General features: G+C 38.1%; 1 protein-coding gene across 4 annotated transcripts in view; it reads left to right on the top strand.

Moving 5' to 3' along the window:
- LOC119657441 overlaps positions 1-20,553 on the top strand; it is a 68,258-nt gene that overhangs the window by 23,933 nt on the left and 23,772 nt on the right. Inside the window, exons 2-7 of one of the 4 annotated variants that reach the window (XM_038064350.1) lie at positions 6,783-7,096; positions 7,161-7,417; positions 8,473-8,648; positions 8,740-8,853; positions 15,857-16,178; positions 16,473-17,461. In XM_038064350.1, coding sequence (XP_037920278.1) covers positions 8,475-8,648; positions 8,740-8,853; positions 15,857-16,178; positions 16,473-17,461 — 1,599 coding nt within the window. In that variant the 5' untranslated portion in view covers positions 6,783-7,096; positions 7,161-7,417; positions 8,473-8,474. Of the gene's footprint in view, positions 1-6,782; positions 7,418-8,472; positions 8,649-8,739; positions 8,854-15,856; positions 16,179-16,472; positions 17,462-20,553 lie in introns of all 4 variants that reach the window. The other 3 variants (XM_038064349.1, XM_038064351.1, XM_038064352.1) reach the window with 3 other exon arrangements.

Here is a 20,553-nt window from a genome sequence, read left to right as displayed (position 1 = left end):
TTTTCTTTTCACAGAATATGATCATATAGGGTATCAAACGAAAGGGTTCAATTAGTATTTTTGAAACTGGTCTTCTAGTAAAACCAGAAAGTGAAACAGATCTCGTTCTCAGAACCTATACAACCGGAGAATTTGAAAAAAAATCACAGTAGGGCATCGATGCAAAATCTAGACCTCAAGATAAATCTCATTACGGTATTTGCTCAAATAAAGTTAATAATAGCATATAAGTATATCTTAGAAATTTACCCGAACCCCCCGTCAAGTTCATTCTAGAAAAATTTAAAATTTGGCACAAGTAAAAGTGATAATGTAAGAAACAATTCTTGAACGTTTGAAGACAATCCAACTATTGCTAATAAAGTTATAGAAGGTCGAACTTTTGTATTCCTTGTGAATTCATTGTATTCCAATGGTTCTGAGTAGTTGGCGGGCCGCATTAATTTGAATAGTAACTCGCACCGCTTGAGTAGATGGCAGGCTCATTACTAAACAAAAAGTAAATGTATTAGCTGAGGCTAGTCTAAGGGCGAATCTAGCGCTTTGGAACAATAATTCATACCCTTGTCGGGTTTTGAATTAAACAAAAATAGAGCAAAATGACACCTGCGGCTTGTTTCGGTCACACTAGTCCTCAGGGAGGAGGCGCAAGGCAGTGTTTGGTGAGATCGCAACCATCCTGCGGTCGAAACCGGCCAGGCGTAAAAGTTTTTTGCGGGTAGTGTTCCATCCAGATGGATATATATCTACGTTAGTATCTCAGCGGTATTCGACTTTTGTACTTATATATGCACATGTAGTGTATATATATATGTACACATGAGTATGTGTTAATGGACGATGTTTGCTCAGGATGAGGATAATATTTATGGCTTCAATATGTACATACATCTGAAAGTTTGGAAATACATATATGGAGGAATATTTTGGATTTGTAGCTATCTGCCAAAAAAGAAACGCGCATAGAAAGTTTCTCACATAAGATCAACACAAAACCTTTATACCTGAAGTGCCCAGCTTCTGGTATCCCGATTTATTTTTTTTTTATAGAAAGCAAATTTTAATTCCATTTATTTGTTGAAATTCTTTTGAAAAATGTCAAGTTCACTTCCTATATTGCTTATAATCGAAACCAAAGTTGGTCCATCCTGAGATTTTCTATCACCAAGTTTTTCCGTGTTGTGTTATATGAAACTGAATTCATATTTATTGGTAATATTTTGTGGACGAACTATTGTTCGTACCCTTGTGGCACCAGCAGCTCATCTATTTGTTTTAGTGAGCTCTAATTATTCTACTGCCGAAGGACGGTATTGTAGGTGACGTGTTTTTTTCTTTTTAAGGCCTAAATTCGAGTTCTGGTGGGCATAACACGTAAGAGTGGGATTGTAACTTTTACACTTGGCATATAAAATATTTGCATATTTTTCGACGATGTGGACCGTGCAGAACAAAATCTTAAGGTGGTCTTCCAAGTTCCGGTATACCTGTCAGTCGCGCTTGATAGTCCCCGGCCGCCTGTTCAACTGAAAACAGCATCCACCTGCCTGCCAGCCGAATGGGCACCATAGTTCAACTCTGGCTGTGAAAGACATTGACACGCAAATTTAAGACATTTTTGTTTTGGAGCATTCAGAGAAAATTTTTACCGGCGATGAAGATCCAGATAAAATTCTAGTTCACTACTACTCGACTGTCCGGCCGCCTAAACAATTTAAACTAATTGGCCAACTAGGCTCCACGTTCCGGCCGCCGGTCAACTGCGGACTGTTCAGGCGTAACTGACAGGAATTAAAACGTAACACTGTCCCGATTTCGATATTTCACACCCGTGCACTGAAGAAGAGACCAAGTTGTTCCCGAAATATCGATATTTGCTTAATAAAAGTCACTACTAGCGACGGAGACAGTGTTGCGTTTTAATTCCTTAAACCTTTTCGCTGGAAACACCGCGAATCACGCATTGATTATTGTAACTGACAGGCTTGCTGGATCGCGGATGGCAGGCATTATTAAAATTGGTTCATAGTCTGCCTGTTGCAAGCAATTCACCGCAACCTATTGAGTCGAATTTTATCCACAACCATGGTATGGTCATGGTATCGCTGATAGATTTCGTCGTTTTGTAGGCTATGGAATTGTTCATGTAGGAGGCCAACAATTCTTCGCAATTTTTCTTGCTAAGAAACCCAAACTGCGACGAACACATGAGGATTGAGAAGATCATTGTCTTGTACAGGAAAAGCTTTGACTATGGTGAAGCGTTTAGAGCGCTACAGTTTTTGTAAGCTGAAATAGGCTGACCATAGATGCAAAAGGAAAGTGTAAAATGTTTTTCACCGAATATAGTTACATTGACAGATACATATTAAACGCATTACAATATTTTTCCCTTCTGGTCTGTTACTTTGAAAATTCCTTTTAGAAAGCAAACATTATGGTTCAGACGATCGTTCGGTTAACGAGAAATATTTGAATGCAAACAAAAACTTTCTTTTGCTTTGTCGCAGCGACTCTGCAATACACAGAAGTGGCAGTCAATAGTGCGATGTAGAAACGCTAAACTGGAATTTGCCAAAAGTAAATTCAATGGACTACGAAGTGGGAAAAAATTGTTTTCTCGGATTTAATAAAAATGAGTTTAGACCGGCCTGGCTCTTTCGTCTGTTACTACCATGACATAAGAAACGAAGATGTTCATATGACGAAAATTAATTTTGGAGAGGGAAGTGTTAACTCCTTGCTTTGCCCTCCCAAAAATGATTTCTGTTATGTGCCATGAATTGCTCGAAGGCCCAGACAATTTGCAAAAAGCGCAGGCGAAAGACGATGGAAAATTTTAAATTATTACTCACACTTTGTCAGAGCCTGAGAAATGTGATCAAAGGGGATGCGCTACCCTGTTTGTATTTGCTGAATTAGCGGATTCGAGTGTTCTTTCGTTTTCTCGAAGAACTTTTCCATCAAATTGAAACATTCACATTCAAGTCGGTGCAATATCTTATTATTCGGCGTTGAAATGTTATTCATTTCTAGCCATGAGGTGGGGGTTCCCGTAGGTGGTCCGTAACAAATAATAGGCCTTATCAGAATTTCATAGAACGTCACTTTCACTGACCTATTTTTTTGCGAAGAATAGATATCCTACCAACTGCGCCTCGGGTTTTAAGCGAGCTTCAGGTAGGGATTAAACTTGCGCAGTTCGTGAAACTAATTCCCAAGTAGGTTCGGGGTTTCGTCCAAGGCAGAGGCAACTTATCAGACGTTGGCTCTCCTCTGCCTTAGGAGCATCGTGACTAAAAAAAGCGACAAAGCGGTATTTGCTCCCTTGTATAAATTCAAAAACACGACATGTGTATGAATTATATTCAGGATAAAACCGCCTAGCAACTAAATTTACTCCATTTATCTTAAAGGCCCAAGATGGAAATACTTGCAAAGAAGTGCCAAGTATTTTTCCATTGTTTTGACGGCCTTTTAGGGACGAAGTTAGACGTGATGGTTAGCATATCATTAACATATTGAATTATCTCCGGTCTATTCTCACCACCACGCGTCGGCCATGGCAAAGTATAAAGTTGGTCCTGAAAAGAACCTTTGCAATACGTCTGATATTACCGGCAAGAGATTGGAGATTTCATTTCCCACGTTAACAAAGAAGAGCCTATTTTCGAAAAAGCTTATCGCAACTCTAGCAATGGGAATTGGGAAGTTGTTTTCGATAAGCTTGTCCTTCAGAGTCTAAAGCCTTTTCCCGATCCGATGCACAGTCTACGGTTGGTTCATTCTTGAAGTTAAGTTTAGAGACAGCTATATTGTGAAGACAGCTCAGTGTGTTTATGATTGAATCCGAACTGATGGTTGGGAATATTTTAAGATCACAGCGTTGGGTCGAGTTGTTGATGCTGTCAAAAAGTCTTCCCAAGTTGGACTGAACATTTTTTGGCTTGGCGGAAATTCCTTCTTTCGGATTGCAACTATTTTTGCTACTATCCATGTAGACGGAAAATAATTTAATAATAATTAATGCAATTATTAAAAACACCTAATAGAAGTTTTAGAGAGGTTATGAGTAAACTTCTAATGATAAAATTGGTAACCTTTGTTTTACCGTTGTGGGCTAAGACGGCAATTTCCAGAAGACTCAGTCAATGTTGTGAATTTTCTGATTTGACTGAGGTGTTCGTAGTCGGAAAAATCAATTATTGGAGTGTTCCAAGAGGACGTTTTTGATTGTTGCTTCAGCAATCAAGGCTTGTGTTTACCTATCAGTTTGCTTATAATGCTCAAACTTATTCAACCTGGGACTTATGTTTCCAATTTTCGAGTTAATTCTCTTTATTGCGGAAATTAGTCGGATAATTGCACTCAAGTAACAACAATGCTTTGCATTCTGAATTAAGTTTGTTTCCATATTTGGTAAAAGTCGGTTCCTACGCCATATTTGTGTGACTTGCATACGAGTTATATTCGAACTCATCAACTAATATCAGCTTGCTATTTCTGTATGTGAAGGAAGCAGTAGCCAAAATGATAGCTTTGTTAATTTCTTTGTTCGCCAAGTTGCGGTTATGGCGAGTTTTTTTTTCAAATTCAGCTTAGGCGCTAGGTCTGACTTTGTATTTGTATCGGTTTGGTGTGTTGCTGGTGATGTTTTACAGAACTGCATCTGAAAACATTGTTCGATTTCGTTAGACAACAAGAAGTGGATTGGATACTCTGCTTTGTCGATGTGTCTTTCAAACCCATTTCAATATTGAATAGTTTTCGTGGATCCATTTTAACAGCGTTCCCAAATTTATATTGGCTGTCTTGTCACTCTAGGAGATGTGGCTAAAGTTGAATCGCCACCGAGAAGAGGTAATTCGATTTTAACTGGAGATTGCCCAAGATAATGAGTTCAATTGATAAATATTTTCGAACACGTTTCGGTGACATGACAGTTTTTTCATCGTAAGTATGCATATGCTGTTCGTATTCTTTCGCTTATTTAAATCACAGCTGAAATCTGCACCGTGTTTATCATATCTATAACCATGAACTTCTCTATCTATAAAAACTCAAAATGGAAAGCAACCAACTATATATAAGCGAAAGACGCATTCCAATCAGGGAATTCCCATAATTATTTGACTCATTAAGTTATAGAACACAAATTATATACAATCTGCTCTCCAGACGTTATCTACGATTCAGTTCAACTGCGTATTTCAGATGAAATTTACTTTTTTTGTTTATCTAAGGCTTGTCGCCCCACAATTAAACTTGTTCATCATTATCTGATGTCACTTTTCCATCGAATGTTTATTTTGCGTTATCTGAATTGAAATATATTTATCTGTTGAATTTTCTGGGTCAATTGCTAAAATATCTTTCCACTTGCTTCAGATAGCGATAAGTTTCCACAATTCAACAAAACATGATTCGTTACACTCATTTGTCAAAAAAGTTGCGAAACACTGTACCAGTTCAAGATACTGAGGAATGTGGTAAACATAATTTAGATACGAGGAAATTTCCCCGAAGAAAGTATAACTAAAGCGGTTACAGCTACCGTCGACGTCACTCAGTTAGCTCATTTGCTTTGGCATAATTGAATATACACCGCCGTACGCTTTACGCAAACCGTTTCGTACGAAGCATACAAATCGCAATCAAGTTTTTTTTTCACCCAGCATATCCGCACATACCACTTCACTATCTTAGCCGCTTAGTCATGCGGAATGCATAACGACGACCTTGCTTTGTTGACAAGTGTGCAAGAGGTGGGAATATTGGTCAGCAGTAACATAAACATTCCAATCTTAGAAAATTGCTGATAAGGCTTTTTATTTGCATGATATTCGTGAATCATCCACGCCGAAAGTGCGTTACTTGTCTATGCACTGATAGCGCTCTTGTCGCTGATAAAGCGTTTGAATATTGCGTTCCAAAGTCGTGTGGATGCTTTGACTGGGTAGAATCAATTCGAACTTTGTACTTTGGCTTTATTAATGCAGAACATTGTCTTTTGTGTTTCTTCTATAATTGCTGCCAAGTCGTATTCAGCGTTGTCGGTCATATGCATGTCGTTAAAACGAATTTGTTTTCATGGCTTTTCAGTGAATATGCCGCGCATCTTCAAGTTTATTCGAGGTTTTTGTGAAATGGTGCACCACTGAATCATTTTGTTTCCTTAAATACAAACGAAATGCAATAAAACGATTCTTAAGTCGGTCCAAAATAATTACCTGAACATTCACACTCAGGGGATTATGATATTACACCCTCCTGAATTCAACAGAAATCTATGGGGAAGGCAGTAATAACTTGAATTTTCAGGCATGTTCCTTCTGAAAAAGTTGCTGTTCCGACATGAGATTCAATTTTTTCAACTACCTGACCTCAGGTAGCTCGTCACAAACTTGGCAATTTGTAACATTAACCCGTTCAGCGTTCAGAAAGGATTTTCAAGCATTCGACTTTGAAAAGTACTTAATTTACAGAATTGCTGCTAAGTCTTTGGGATAAATTCTCAACGATGTGTGCAGAATTACTACCCACACAAGCGCACTCACTCAAGTCACCCATTAACAGCCGAAATGAACTTGATGGGCAACTCATTAGTCCAGAAATTAGTGGGCAATGGGCAGGACATGGCATCATTGTTAGGCATTGTGTATTTAGTGAAAGACGTGTTATTGAAACCTTTTCACCTTGGAGTGTTCTAAAAGAGTTAGTGTTAACATAGATTGTGTTAAGAGGAATTCTGCAATATAACCGTATCTTTTTTATAATTTCAGATTTTAAATCTTTCGAAACGAGTCTTTGTAAAAGAGGTCTCGCATCATCACTAAAAAATAAAATGGATAACTACTAAAAATAAACCAATCTCCAACGCAACAGGGCGGAACAACCACATCAACACAATTGACACACGACGAATAGAACCTACCAATGGAACCATGAATTTATGTTAAATTTTTATTATTTTCTTTACTGAAACTAAAACGAAAATACAACATAGACCAAGCAGCAGCAATTCAACGTTAACAGATCATAGTAAAACACATCAGCAATACTTCGTTCGCATTATTCAACAAACTCAAAACTCTTCGTCCGTATTTTCTCTCTCATATTTCATAAAAATTTTATAAATTCATCGAATAACTACGTTGCAGAGCCAGTTAACAGACATTGAATCATAATATCCAAAAAAAGAGCGATAATGTTTGGTTTAAAAATTTCACGTGATTTGTTTGGTTTGCCTTGGAACCTTAAGGCACCAATACAAAATGAATAGGAAAAGAGCGCGCCATCATTTGAATATAGGCCCGCGTATAAACCGGCGCCAATATTATTCACCCAACAAATCCAATTTCTCTGGAATTGGATTCATCCTGTACCACGAATGACATCAATTATAAATTACAAGAAGGTAAGTTTTCTTATTTTTAACGTAGAGTTTAAACTAATACGTAGAAAAAATCCTAATGAACATTAGTTTGAAAGATTTGTGTACATCGTTTGGTTTTCAAGGTAGCAAGAGAGTAAAATCCAGAAACTTTCAAATTCAGACAGTTTAAAATCGGTTGATATCAAGGTTATCTGAAAAATATGGCTTGGGTTTTCATTACTTCCATTACTAACGAAAAATAACATGTTACAAGTGACCACAAAATTTTTCCATTTACATTGGAAGCGTTTGTTTGTCAGCGGTGCAGTCTTGCAGATAATTGAGTTTAAGCTGACTAAAATGTAACTACAAACCTCTGAAGTGGTTGTGGACCTTAGAGTCGTTAAGATAGTTTCATTTTAGTAAATAGACAAAAATCGATGACAATATCCCACGATTTTTATTGGAACGTACTCTGATAATATCATTTTTTCTGCAAGTAGTCCTTGCTCTGGGACATTCTAATATTTTTTTTCATGTAGCGAAACCCGAAATCTTTTTTATATTTGCATAAAGTTTGTTAACCACTTCCGAGTTCGTTGCGCAAATATGTCCCCGTCCTGTTATCGCAGTAATTTTTTTTTTTACAAAAAGGTCATCGCATCTATAATGTTTCTCAAATATTGAGTTGGTGTTTCTGGATTTAACTTTAAGAATCCCGTTGTAGTCATCGTAAAATATCCATTTCCCACATTATCCTGTCCCGAGAACTTTGACTACTCTACCAATAGGTCCAATTTTTCTTCCTGCCTAGTACTACAAGTTCAAATTCCGTAAAATCACATAGTCAATCAAAAGTTGCGAGAAAAAATCCAACAATTCGGACATTCAAAATTGTACAATTTGAACATTCAAAATTGATCAAATTCTGGCATTCAAAAAAAAAACATTTTTTTTTTTTCAAAATTATCAACAAATTCCCTCATTCCACTTGTGTGTTGTAAGTTTATCCGTTGCAAATCTTTCGAAATGACGCTCCCGAAATATCCTGCTCGGAATACTGTAACAAACAATACACAATTTCTTTTCGCACACAGGTATGAAGTACCCCCAGCTTGTATCAACGCGTGCAGTGAACGCCATCTCTGATTGGTTAGTATCTCGATTGGAGCAATTAGGCGTTGAGGCACCTCTCATATATTCTAGACTTCTCTTATCTCTTTTGCATTCGTCTGTTCAAATAAACGATCCAATTGAATTCAGCAATTTAGAAGTAATTCAGATGCCACTACTTAATTTGTAAAAAAAATGCTAATTTGATTCTTTTTATTTCATGTGTGGATTTTTCTTTGATGTCTACGCAGAGATATTTTGCTAATCAAAAAGGCAGCAAACGTTTTCCTCCTTGCGATACTGAAACAATTAAGAAATTCACTGCAGTTCAATGCTTACTAGATGCAGTCTCAACAGAGCAAGAGGTACGTATCGCTATTTAAATGCGGATTTTTATGTAGAAGAAAAATTTAGGAAGGAAATCTATTTGTCTGCACTAATGTTGAACTACCAATATTTTGATAGATTGAAAGTATAATTTCTCACTGTTTTATTGTCCTACTTCAAACGATTTCGGTAAAGCCACTGAAACATTTAGACAAAATAATGAACTTTAATTTCCCTCCTTATTCACTAATAATTCGTAGAGATGAGGGCGGGAATTTGTAAATTTTGATCTACTCGTTAAGGTGAGGAGGTGCTCTACTAGTTCCAACTGATTCCCTCCTGTGTTTGTTATTCTCTAGAAGTTCTGGCTCTTTCGATCCACCGTCCCTTCTACAGTATTAATTTGTTATTCCTGTTTCCTTTCGATAGGTTTTCCATTACCACCCTCCTGGAGGAATAGAGATTTTACTTCTATGTAACACATCATTCAATAAGTCTCCGGTCTCACAAAGAAAAACAATTTTTTTTTTAGAAATTTGACTTTGTTAATCCACATACTCTCCTTCAAGAATGGTACATTGCGTCCAACGTTCCTGTAATGTTTAATACCTTTTTTGTCAAACGATTTGTCTTTGCTCAAAATAGGTCTCAGTCTCGGCCGGCAATCGCTTCTTCATTTGAGTAGAATTTTTTCCCTGGAGCATCTTTTTGAGCCAGTCATTGCTGGGAGTACGGTGGGCGGGGAAGCAATTCGAAGTGTAATTTGTTAATTTTCACCATCGTTTTCATCGATTTGTGCCGCGGCGCATTTTCCTGGTGAAACAGCACCTTTTGTCTTTTGCATGTGAAGCCGTCTTTTCTTTATTTCTTCACTCAATCGATCCAATAATATCATGTGACATTCCATATATTGATAGTTTTACCTTCGTGAAGATATTCGATGAACCATATATAATGCGCGTCTCAAAATGTAGCTCCAAATATGCTGTGAACCCTCAACGCGCTGTTGCGTTTGGTCCGGTGTGAGCGAACATGGCACTCACTTCGAAAGCAACTTATACATGCCCAAATTTTGGTCTGAAATTTTAAATACATTACGTTCTGATACCTATGAACTGTAAGCTATCACACACAACTTCACTTTTCGGTCTTCCGAAACTATTTTGTGGACTTCTTTTATGTTTTTTTTTTTCGAAACAATCATCGATTTTGGGCGACCAAAGCATCCAGCATCATCGGTGTTTGTACGGCCGCGGTTGAGTTTAGCATACTAGTCAAAAATAGTTGATTTCCCTAGTGCAGTCTCCTAAAAGTTAACCGAGCTATTTTTAGGTTCGAAAGTACTTTTCGCCATTAAAAAACAAATGTTTTATCACCACTCGGAATTCGTTATTATCCATTTTTGTGACAATAACAAACATTGTTTCACTAAATCCCCTGTAATGTGTAAACTAATGCCTGGAATCACATGAGATTTTGACACGTATCGTTCGAAGGTGAATTCTATCCAGAAATCATATGAGTCTATCAAGAGTGGTGCCACCTATGTCTCAGACCGGGAACTTATTGGGTGATGTGCTATAATCGTCTTTAATGTTAGGTCCGCATTTATTCTGCCCCCGCAAAATATCGTCGACAAATGTGGTTATTGCATGTAACAATAATAATAATCGATGGCGTAACAATCCATATTGGACCAGGGCCTTGAAGTGTACTAAAACACTTCATTCAAGACCGTAACGGTACACTACAGTACACTGTAGGAGGCAATGTGGTTAGCATTGCGTTCTCTTGAAATTATTACACTGCTTTGACTCAGGTACTCATTCACAGCAGAGGCGACCGGTATCCGACATCCAGTCACGATCATAAATCTCTCTGCCATCAGTGAGATTTGAATCGCGATCTTCCACTATGACAGCCCAGCGCTCTAATCATTTGAGCCATTCGGACGGTTATTCCATGTAGCTCTACCTAAATATACAGTATATCGACCTAGAGTTGTCACAGTCCATTTATTGCAGCGCCCGTCCCTTCTGCTGTTTTAAATCTAGCAATGTACTATAATAATACTAAGAGTATCAGCAGAATTTGAACAGTTCCATGAAGGATTATTGTGCCCCATTCAAGGTTATAGTCTGCCAATCTGTACTCCGTGTACTATAGTGTGGTGATGGTGGTTGCCACTCCAAAGATCCCAGTTCTGCTTAACTACTGTGATTTCGTCTTATAAAAGTTAAGTTGCTTTTCATCCAAGGCTCGGTTTGTAATTTTGTTAGCAGCTTTACTATGCTCGTATGCCACTTGTGCTCAAATGCTTGCATGTTGCATACTTCGCTTCCTTTGTTCATTGCCACGTGTAGCGATAACAATTGCAACAATATCTATGGCTAAGGGTTCATAGATCTTAATTTAGCTTTGTGTCCAAAATAATTTCAAAATATTTGGTTACGTTTGATAGTTAAGCTTTTCACTCAAAAAGGTTGGGGATTTCAGTTCATTCAGGGTTCTCTTTTTTATAAACGGCAGGAGAGTGGTCCTGTTGGGGCTTGTTGTAAGATTCTACCATTCACAACACCTAAATGTAACTTGCACAATCAGCTCTGAGAACGTTTGCAGCAATTTTCTCGAATATGTACAATGTCCCACGATCGAGATGATAAGATTCGCCTTGTGGGCATCTCTTGCATATGGCGCAGGAGGGAGCCTTAACACCCAGATATGTTGAGCGAATCAATTTTCCAGCAATGCTAGAAGTCTAGTGTTTTCTATGTCGTGCTTCCTGGCGGTTGATATTGACCGAAGGAGTCTGCTATGTCCATCAGGAATACCTTAGCCGTCTGTGTGTTCATTGCAGTATCAATGTTTGGAACTAGCTATTGAAAATTGCCACTCCCCATGCACCTCAAACGATTTCAAAAAAAAGTACTGACAAGAAAGGAGGTTAGATTTATTAACTGTTATGGTTTAGGCTGCGTTGCATCTTTCTGTCCTTGCTAAAAAGGAAATCCTACCCCACCTCTAAGCCGTCTATGTGTAGCCCTTGATTGCTGTTCTATAAATGGAATGCGAGGTAGAATCTATCTAGACCAGTTGATTTATACGATCCAAATGAATTTATTGTTCATTTTGCTGTATTCAGTGTCCTTATCCGCGTTATTTTGTCTAAATTTCTCCACTTATTCTTATTTTACAATAAAAAAATTTTCTAGAAGTATTTCCAAAGTATTCTTTCCAGTTTTTGTATGTTCCGCCAGGAGCGAATGGAAGCTTGAATAAAATTATGTTGACAGCAACCTACATAATTTTTATCCCGATTTGCAAATGCTTGGGGAAATGGCTTCGTCGACTTTGTGCGGTGGCCTTGGGCTCTGGTAGGTGAAGTTTAAAATGCAGAAGGGCGGGCTTTGTGAAAAATACTTAAAAAAAAATGAACCCTCAAATGTTGCATGCCTCATTCTATTTCTCGCGGTCCGTCCGCGAAAAGGTCGCGATTTATTTATTAGTGGCTATCAAATAGAAGTTTAAAGTTTTAGCAGAATAGCCGGTGATCATAAGCATACTGCTTTCCGGGATTATTAGAAATTCACAGCTGTCTGATATGATGCGCATATCTTAAAAATTGAAAAAGCAAATGTAGCCTGATCTGCCGAAAACGCGGATAATAAGAATGACTTAAACGTCCGTGGATTTCTCACAATTATCCTCAATGGTGAACCCGTAGAACCCGAACCCATTAAGAAAGGAAGGAAGGAGAAATGGTTCCCCCGGACCACTGAATGAACTGAGGTCTTCATAATGTTCACTCCATAACTGGTTTTTTTCCTTACGACCGTGATTGACAGTTTAAATATGAACTACCATAGATTTTGTAGAATCTCGCTAGGCATGAAGTCCCAAGGGGCAGTAAATTTATTGGCTCAGTGGAACCGTCATGTTTCAAAAATGATGGGCCTATACTTGGTAATCAATGAATATAAAGAACGTTGTTGGTGCGAGCTAATTTTAAGTATTTCTAGATACGAGAGACTCAAGAAAAACTGCTTATCCAGACGATATACTTCCAATCATCCTTCATTCTTCCTGCCAAGGTTTTTCGAGCTGATGCCATCAATATAGAGTAATAAATATAAGACTAACCCCTGTTTGTTGAACTTAAGGACCCCTACTCATGAAGGACAAAAAAAACACAAGCAGAGAACGAGAAGCGAGAGACGAATGCATGGCAACGAATACCTCTCTCTCTAACTGGGAGGTCACAAGGCATGCCATGTTTATTCAGTTAACAAGTTACACAATCTATTAACAACCTGCAAGATGTCAGGCAGAATCAAGTGCTTTCTTCTAGTTTCACTATCGTGTGGCGTTTTATAAAAACATTCTACTCTGAAAAATAAGTTGCGAAAAATAATTCTGTACTTATTTTACAACCCCAGAGACGTTCTGAAAAACTACATAATAGTAACATAGGATTCGATAGATAGTGCAAAAATTAATCTTAAGGCAGGATAGCATCAGGGCCGTAGAAAAAAATCCATACCGAGAGTGAAAATTCGGGGGTAAAAACTATACGGCCCTTTTTCATTTAAGCTTCTGTTGCGGCTCTTTTAAAAAATATCTAAACTTACGTTTCTGAGCGCCCTTCCATTCAGTAGTCAAAGTTCTTCATTAGCAGCATTACCAGACACACAGCTTGAATTATCTGCGTGATTGCTGTTCTCATGACTGCGCTGTGCTGAAAGTTTGTTTGCATTACCTTCAGAATTCGTCGGCGTTTTCATAAAAGGGACAACTGACGGTTTCGTCCAGGCCAGAGGCAACACATCTGACCTCAGCCTCACCTCTGCCCTGTTTCCTTATATTTCTGAAGCCCAATTGAGATAAGCTTTAAGATTTTAATGTAAGCGTTTGGAGTCAATTACACTCCTTGCTTTTCAGGCCCCCGATCTGAGTATTCACTCATCTACTAAATTTTTGTGAACCGCTAGGGCTTCAGATGTTGATAATCGGTATCCAGAGCACTATTTTGTTGAGCTAAGTTTGTCAACTTCCAAATGGCACCATCATACAAAATGTCAAACGGAGTCGTGGTCTTCAGCTATTCCTGTGCCATTGTTACCCACTGAGGTCCTCCACCTACCAGTGTAAGTACACTTTGGATTTATCGATTACGATTTGTCTTAGGATACGTCGTGGGCAACCACGAAGTATCCCCTACCATAGCAATGTAGGTAGTCGCAGGAGACGCTTTGTCTTAATTTTTTAAGCCTTTTAAGTTTCAAAATTTGTTCTTGTTTGCACCAAACACTAACACTGCTCATAGGAAATTTCACTCCCGAGTGCGAATAGTTGCTATTTACTCCTTCATCTCTGGTGCGTTGATTTGTTATTTTCGGAAATGCAATAACAGAGCAACATGAGCTGGTTTCAGATGTTCAATTTTTCTGTGTTTCCTTTAGGAAAATCTCGATTGAAAAATAGTCAGATTCAGGTGTTGATATCTGTCCTGAAGGTAATACGACATAAAAATAATTTTCATGAGAATAGTATAAACGTTTAGAATTTTTCAAAGTAGCACCCTTTCGTATCTACACACTGGTGCCAATGAGTTTTCCAGTTTTCGTACGATTTGAGGGATACCTGGACCGGAATGTTGTTTAGCTTCTTTGTCACCGCTTGTTAAACCGCCTCCACCGAGCCCAGAGCGTCGATTTTATTCTTGAGAATAGAAAAGTCTGGGTTGCAGAGAGGCTGCGGCAGCGTTTCCCACCTTTGCTGAGCAAGATGCTCCACTACGCTGTACTCCTCGGCTCGTTGTCATGGTACAGCCTCCAATTGTTACCAATGGCTGGGCTGACGTTTTTACAGCCTTGTGAGGACTTCTAAGTCAAAAAACTGCATTATCTGTTTGTTTGTTTCTTTGTTGCTGATCGAAAGACATCTGGAATGGTGTGGTCGTTGTTCGCTCTTTCTTTATCTTCTCTTTATCTTGAAACAGCTGATGCCACTCCAAAAAACTATAGCAGTATCATTGTCATCACCATCAACGGCGCAACAACCGGTATCCGGTCTAGGCTTGCCTTAATAAGGAACTCCAGACATCCCGGTTTTGCGCCGAGGTCCACCAATTCGATGTCCCTAAAAGCTGTCTGGTGTCCTGACCTACGCCATCGCTCCATCATTATAGGCTCCGTTAATCTTGTTGTGAGTCTCTTTGTTTGTTCGTATCGCTGCTTCAGTAAACGTTCGATGATTCTCTGTAATGAAGCGTTTCGACAGAGGTGCTGATTTCTCTGCTGCTGCTGATTTCTCCCAGCGTTCCCAATATTTCACTGATCGTGCACGTGAAGATCCTATCTCCTCTGCCTGTTTGCGCGGGGTCTTTCCAGTCCTAATACTTTCGAAACGGATCCTGTATAATATATTTTACAAAAATATGGTATCTCCATTGGACTTTTTAATAGGAATATGATAATAACTCTCGATATCCATCACAATAATACAAATAGTTAATCTGTCCATTAGGTGGGTTCGTCTTTCTGGAAGCATGAAATTTTATTGTAAGGGCAATGACTGATTGATATTTTTGGACATTTCTCTCCCTCTTCCAATAATTATTCGCACGAGGACAATGTAACATTGCTAATTAATTAATAATAATAATTAATTTGAATCAAATTGTATCCTGCATTCCTAGAAGCTTCGAATATTATTTTATCATTGAAAGAATTTCATTAGCTCTCAGTATTTGCCTTAATCTCCAATTCACACATTAGCAGAGAATATAAATTCGTATCGTCAGCGTTCTGCTGACACGTAGTTGTCTGGTGCTGGCCATTTGTTACTATCTTAATATGAGCATTCATAAATACTTGAATAACTGCCAAAACTAATATTACTAGATTGCTTAAATAATACTGAATCTAACAAGCCCCAGAAGGATGGAACTAACAGCATCAAATAAAACTGGAAGTTGTAATCCGTTAAAACTAAAAATCCATGAATGTTTCTAAGTTTCGTATTTGTCTTTTTTTCTTTCAGATTTCACGTATTGAAAATTTAGTAGATGAACTATTTGAAAAGCTTATTGATTTAGAAAAGCAATCCAACGAGGAAGATTCGCCTGTACATCATCAATTGCCAGCATCAATTAAATCGTTGGACATAGAGGATCCAAGGAAACGATATTATCGTGCTTTCCCTGCACTTTCAAAAGAGATGGAAGATTCGGTTTGGCGATCTAAATCGAACGATAAGTCATTAACATGGCCAACTGGAAATTCAGGAACGTCTAGTGCTAATATGGTTGCGTTAAATAATACAGCTGGGGTGAAAAGGAAAAATAAACGACGACGAAATCAATGTGAGTTGTTATTTTACTTTTAGAGTTATGTGTTTTTATCGAGGAAGGTATTCTTTATTTTCGATACTCTTTCCGCAAATGTTTCTTCTCAATATTCCTGCAACATTGCACTTTGGTTAGATAATATGAACATAACATATTGCAATTGAAAAAAGGGATTTAAAATGGAATTGAGGATATTTTCTTGCCCCTTGTTATAATAATTTTCATTCGTGACCTTACTTGTATCTCTAGAAAATTTACTTTCTAATTACCTGAACCCTCCACTAATTCATGACAACTCTCATATTCTAGCAATGAACAAAACACGCGCGGCCAGTGCTCGTAAAAATTCATACGGTGGAAATTCATCGCCAACTTGGGATACAGATTTCGAGGGTAATTGGGAGATGGGCACGGACCTTATAAAAGAGTTTCTAATGTCACAAAAAAATCGCAATCGTAGCATATCAGAAAGTGATGCTACAAGTTTTCGTTACGAGAAAAATTCAGAGAAGCGTATGAAGCCCGCAACAAACGAGTGCATTAAAAGTGCTAAAATTTCAAATTTAAATGGAAAGCCAATAAAAAACAGTGTTGCTGATAATTTAAACAAATCTTCGAATTTATCCTGCTCCTCACGTCGTTCAAGTGAATTGGTTAATAAAAGTGGGATGCCCGGCAATATAATTGCTACAAAAGATGCTAATGAAGCTGTCGTGGAGAACGAAGACGTTATGCATGCATACCTCCCGTATGAGGAACTAATTTCTTTTAAAGAATTCGATAATTTCTCTAAAATGGCCCGCCGATTATATCAAGATGAAGCTGCCTTTAACATTGAGAAACCGTCAGTGAAAGCATTGCAACAGCAGCAAAATGATTTCGCAAAATTCGAGGCGAAATTCAATAGCGACGTTGAGGCGTTGTGGAAAGATAACAAGAATAATGAAAACTCAGAAATGGCATCTGCAGCTCGTGATGTGAAAAGCCAACGAAACATTGATAATTTCTGGACAAATTATTACAATCATCACTACAATAAGAACAATATTGGTGATAAAAGCATTCGTTCATTCGTTGATAAAAGTAAAGCTGAAACAAGCGGCGTTTTCTATTCACTACCACATAATTTTGGAAAGTTAGCGAACGATAATGACAGGAGCATTGAGAAGGTCCAAGATGACGATTTACCATCAGTTGGTGTGTTTTTGAACGATTCAATTTGGTCAGATAACAGGAAGGATTACAATGAAGATGATAGTTTCTATGGAAATTGTTGGGCGCCGAAAAGCAGTGAGAAGGTGAGTAATTGTTCTTAGAATTAATTTTAATATAGATTAGTCTTAAAATGTCAAAGAAACCGAATAAGTATTTGAGTTGGGTCGAGGAAGGATTTGATTAGATAAGAATGAATCCGCCTAATGCATTCATTATCTGGCATTCCCTCCATTACAATTCGAATTTAAAATTCTATGAAATTTGCTTGTTTTGGATTTGATTCTTGAAATAATCAAATTTTTAACAGGTTCAATAATTTCATGGTATTAAGCAGTAATCGGATCTTTACTTCATGATCCTTTGGCAATTTCTTTCCCCGAATTATTTTTACGGTTTTGTTTGTAAAACAAAAAATCGGTTCAATGTCAGTTTTCTCCGAAACGGCTTTACCGATTGACACGAAATTTGGTGAGAATGTGGGAGCTGCATGCAATGAGTTACATGATGTTGGGCATTCAATGAAAGGCTTCGATTCGTACTTTTCAATGCCGGTGTTAGTGTCGACATTTCTTGGAAAGGCAGAGAGTAACGGACCCATTCTCAGAAACTACCCAACTGAAAAATCTGAAAAAAATAATGAAGCTGCTTCTATACCACGTCCAGGCCTTAAAACACTCGATATTTACTCAAATTGAGGTAATAATAATATATTACTGTTTTTCGGAAATTGATTAGAAACCCACCTTAGGTGTATCGTGGAGTTCTAAAATTGCACTAAGATGAAACATGTTATCCCCAAGTTTGATCAAATTTTCGGCACAAAGTAATAGTCGTTCGAGGGTAAACCTGAACTGAATGGAAGGTTCGAAATGTGGAGCCAAGTTTCATCTTCAGTAACAATCCGGTCCGAAATATCTTCTTCGTTCTTTCTATAGGGGTTCTCGGGCTGTTTCTGAAGGCCTAGGATCATCATCGGACGAATCTGTCTTATTTAAAATAGAAGCCCGTGGTATTCCCTAAGCGAGAGACCCCATAAATCGATGACATCTTTTCCAAAATGATTTCAGGAGTTTTTCCTTGCTTGGTAAGGAACTTGCTCATGGCGTGATTCTCGATTTTCCACATACTTGGACTTTTTTTTCCGATCGAGTTGTTTCATCCACGATCAATCACTGAATACAAGTATAGATATTAACACATTTCTTGTTGTTAATGTTAAATATCATTTAATGTGGTTCAGGGAGGTTTATTGACACATTTCTTCAATATGATATCTCGTAAGTGATATCTTTTAGCCTGTAGCATGTAATGTATTCGTTTTTCGGCATTTTCCATAGTTTCGGCTAATGTTTCGGCCTAAATGGCGGCTAGTTCGTGATTTCGTTCTTTATCTCTTCTAGGGTTTTCTGATTATTGATATAAACCTTTGATTTCAAATAGCTCTAAAAAAGAAGTACGGAGGTCTTAAATCATCAACATCGCAATTTTTCGACATTAAAAGTCCAGGGAACAATGCCTTCAAAAATCGATTATGCGTCGATCTGTGTATGGTGGATCGTTGTCCTGTTGCATCAAACAATCGATTATAGCGCGATGACGCACCTGATTGATGGTCATCGCTTGGCCAGATTCATTTTCGAAAAAAGAACGGCCCAAACAGTAACTTTTTGGTCATAAAGTGGGAGGTACCTCTTCAACGTTTTGAGGATCTTCGTCACTTTCAATCATATCGATAATTTTTTGGACCCATTCCAATCGACGTTACAAAGTTTTTGTGTCAACGGAATTTTGTATGGTAACAAATTCAAATTAACACGCAATATGCGAAATTTAGTGAAAGTAATACCCAACAACGTCAAAAGACTTTTTGGAGATGTTTTTGGATATCTCTCAATATTGGCCCGTACGGCTGCGGTATTTTACCCCCGATCGCCTGAGTCGCTCTTGATTCGGGCGGTTGGGATTGTTATCATCTGTGCATCATCTGTTAAAAATTTTTCATCCAAATGTTTAATAGTGTTCGCAGATAGCGCGCTTTTTGCTTTTTCTTATTTACGCACATTGAATTTTCATAACTAAATGGTTTGTTTGTGAATTTCAACATTCCAAATGGGGCAAATGTATACTCAAATCACCTTACATAGGAAATATTCAAAGTCGGTCTTACCTGTAGCGCCGAGCTTTTGATTATCTTCTTGTTCTTCTTTCCCCCTTTATTTTATTTCTTTGTTTTTTTCCTTCACTTTCTTTCTCCTTCTTTTCCTCAATTTGCTTACTTTCCTTTTCCTCCCACTCTACTTTTCACTTTCTCTTTTTTCTCTTCTCTACATCCTTTTCTCCTTCGTCTTTTTCCCTTTCGTCTCTATTCTTCCATTTCCCCTCTCTTCCTCTTTTTCTCTTTCATCTTCCTTCTTCCATTTCCCCTCTCTTCTTCCGTTTCCTCTTTCTTCCTTTTCCTTTCCTCTCTTATTCCTTTTCCTCTTTCTTCCTTTTCCTTACCTCTCTTTTTCTTTTCCTCTCTATTCTTCCTTTTCCTCTCTCATCTTCCTTTTCCTCTCATCTTCCTTATCCTCTCTCATCTTCCTTATCCTCTCTCTTCTTCCTTATCCTCTCTCATCTTCCTTATCCTCTCTCTTCTTCCTTATCCTCTTTCTTCTTCCTTATCCTCTCTCTTCTTCCTTATCCTCTCTCTTCTTCCTTATCCTCTCTCTTCTTCCTTATCCCCTCATTGTTCCTTTTCCTCTCTTCTCTTCCTTTTCTTTTCCTCATCCTTTCCTCTTCCCTTGTTCCTTTTCCCTCCCCCTTTCTTATCTTGTTCTTCTCCTTTCGTCCTTTTTTTCTTCTCTCTTTACATTTACTCTTCTTTCTTTACTGGGCCTTTCTCCTCGTTTTTCCCGTTCCTTTTCGCCTTCTTTCCTTTTTGTTCTTTTCTCCCTCTTTTCCCCTTCACTCCTTCCTCTTCCCCTTATCTACTCCTTTTCTGCTTCTCTCCTCCCTTTTCCCCTTCTTTACTTTTTCTTCTTTCTTTCTTCCTCTTTCCCCCTTTTTTCGTCTGTCCCCTTTTCTGCGTCAATGTTCTTTCCCTCGCCTGTCTCCTTTCCCTCGTCTGCCTCCTTTCCCTCGTCTGCCTCCTTTCCCTCGTCTGCCTCCTTTCCCTCGTCTGCCTCCTTTCCCT

Source organism: Hermetia illucens, chromosome 5 (assembly GCF_905115235.1).
Source record: "Hermetia illucens chromosome 5, iHerIll2.2.curated.20191125, whole genome shotgun sequence".
NCBI classification, from domain to species: Eukaryota; Metazoa; Arthropoda; class Insecta; order Diptera; family Stratiomyidae; genus Hermetia; species Hermetia illucens.
The sequence above is the reverse complement of the archived record's forward strand: the minus strand, read 5'-3'. Positions and strand labels throughout refer to the sequence as shown.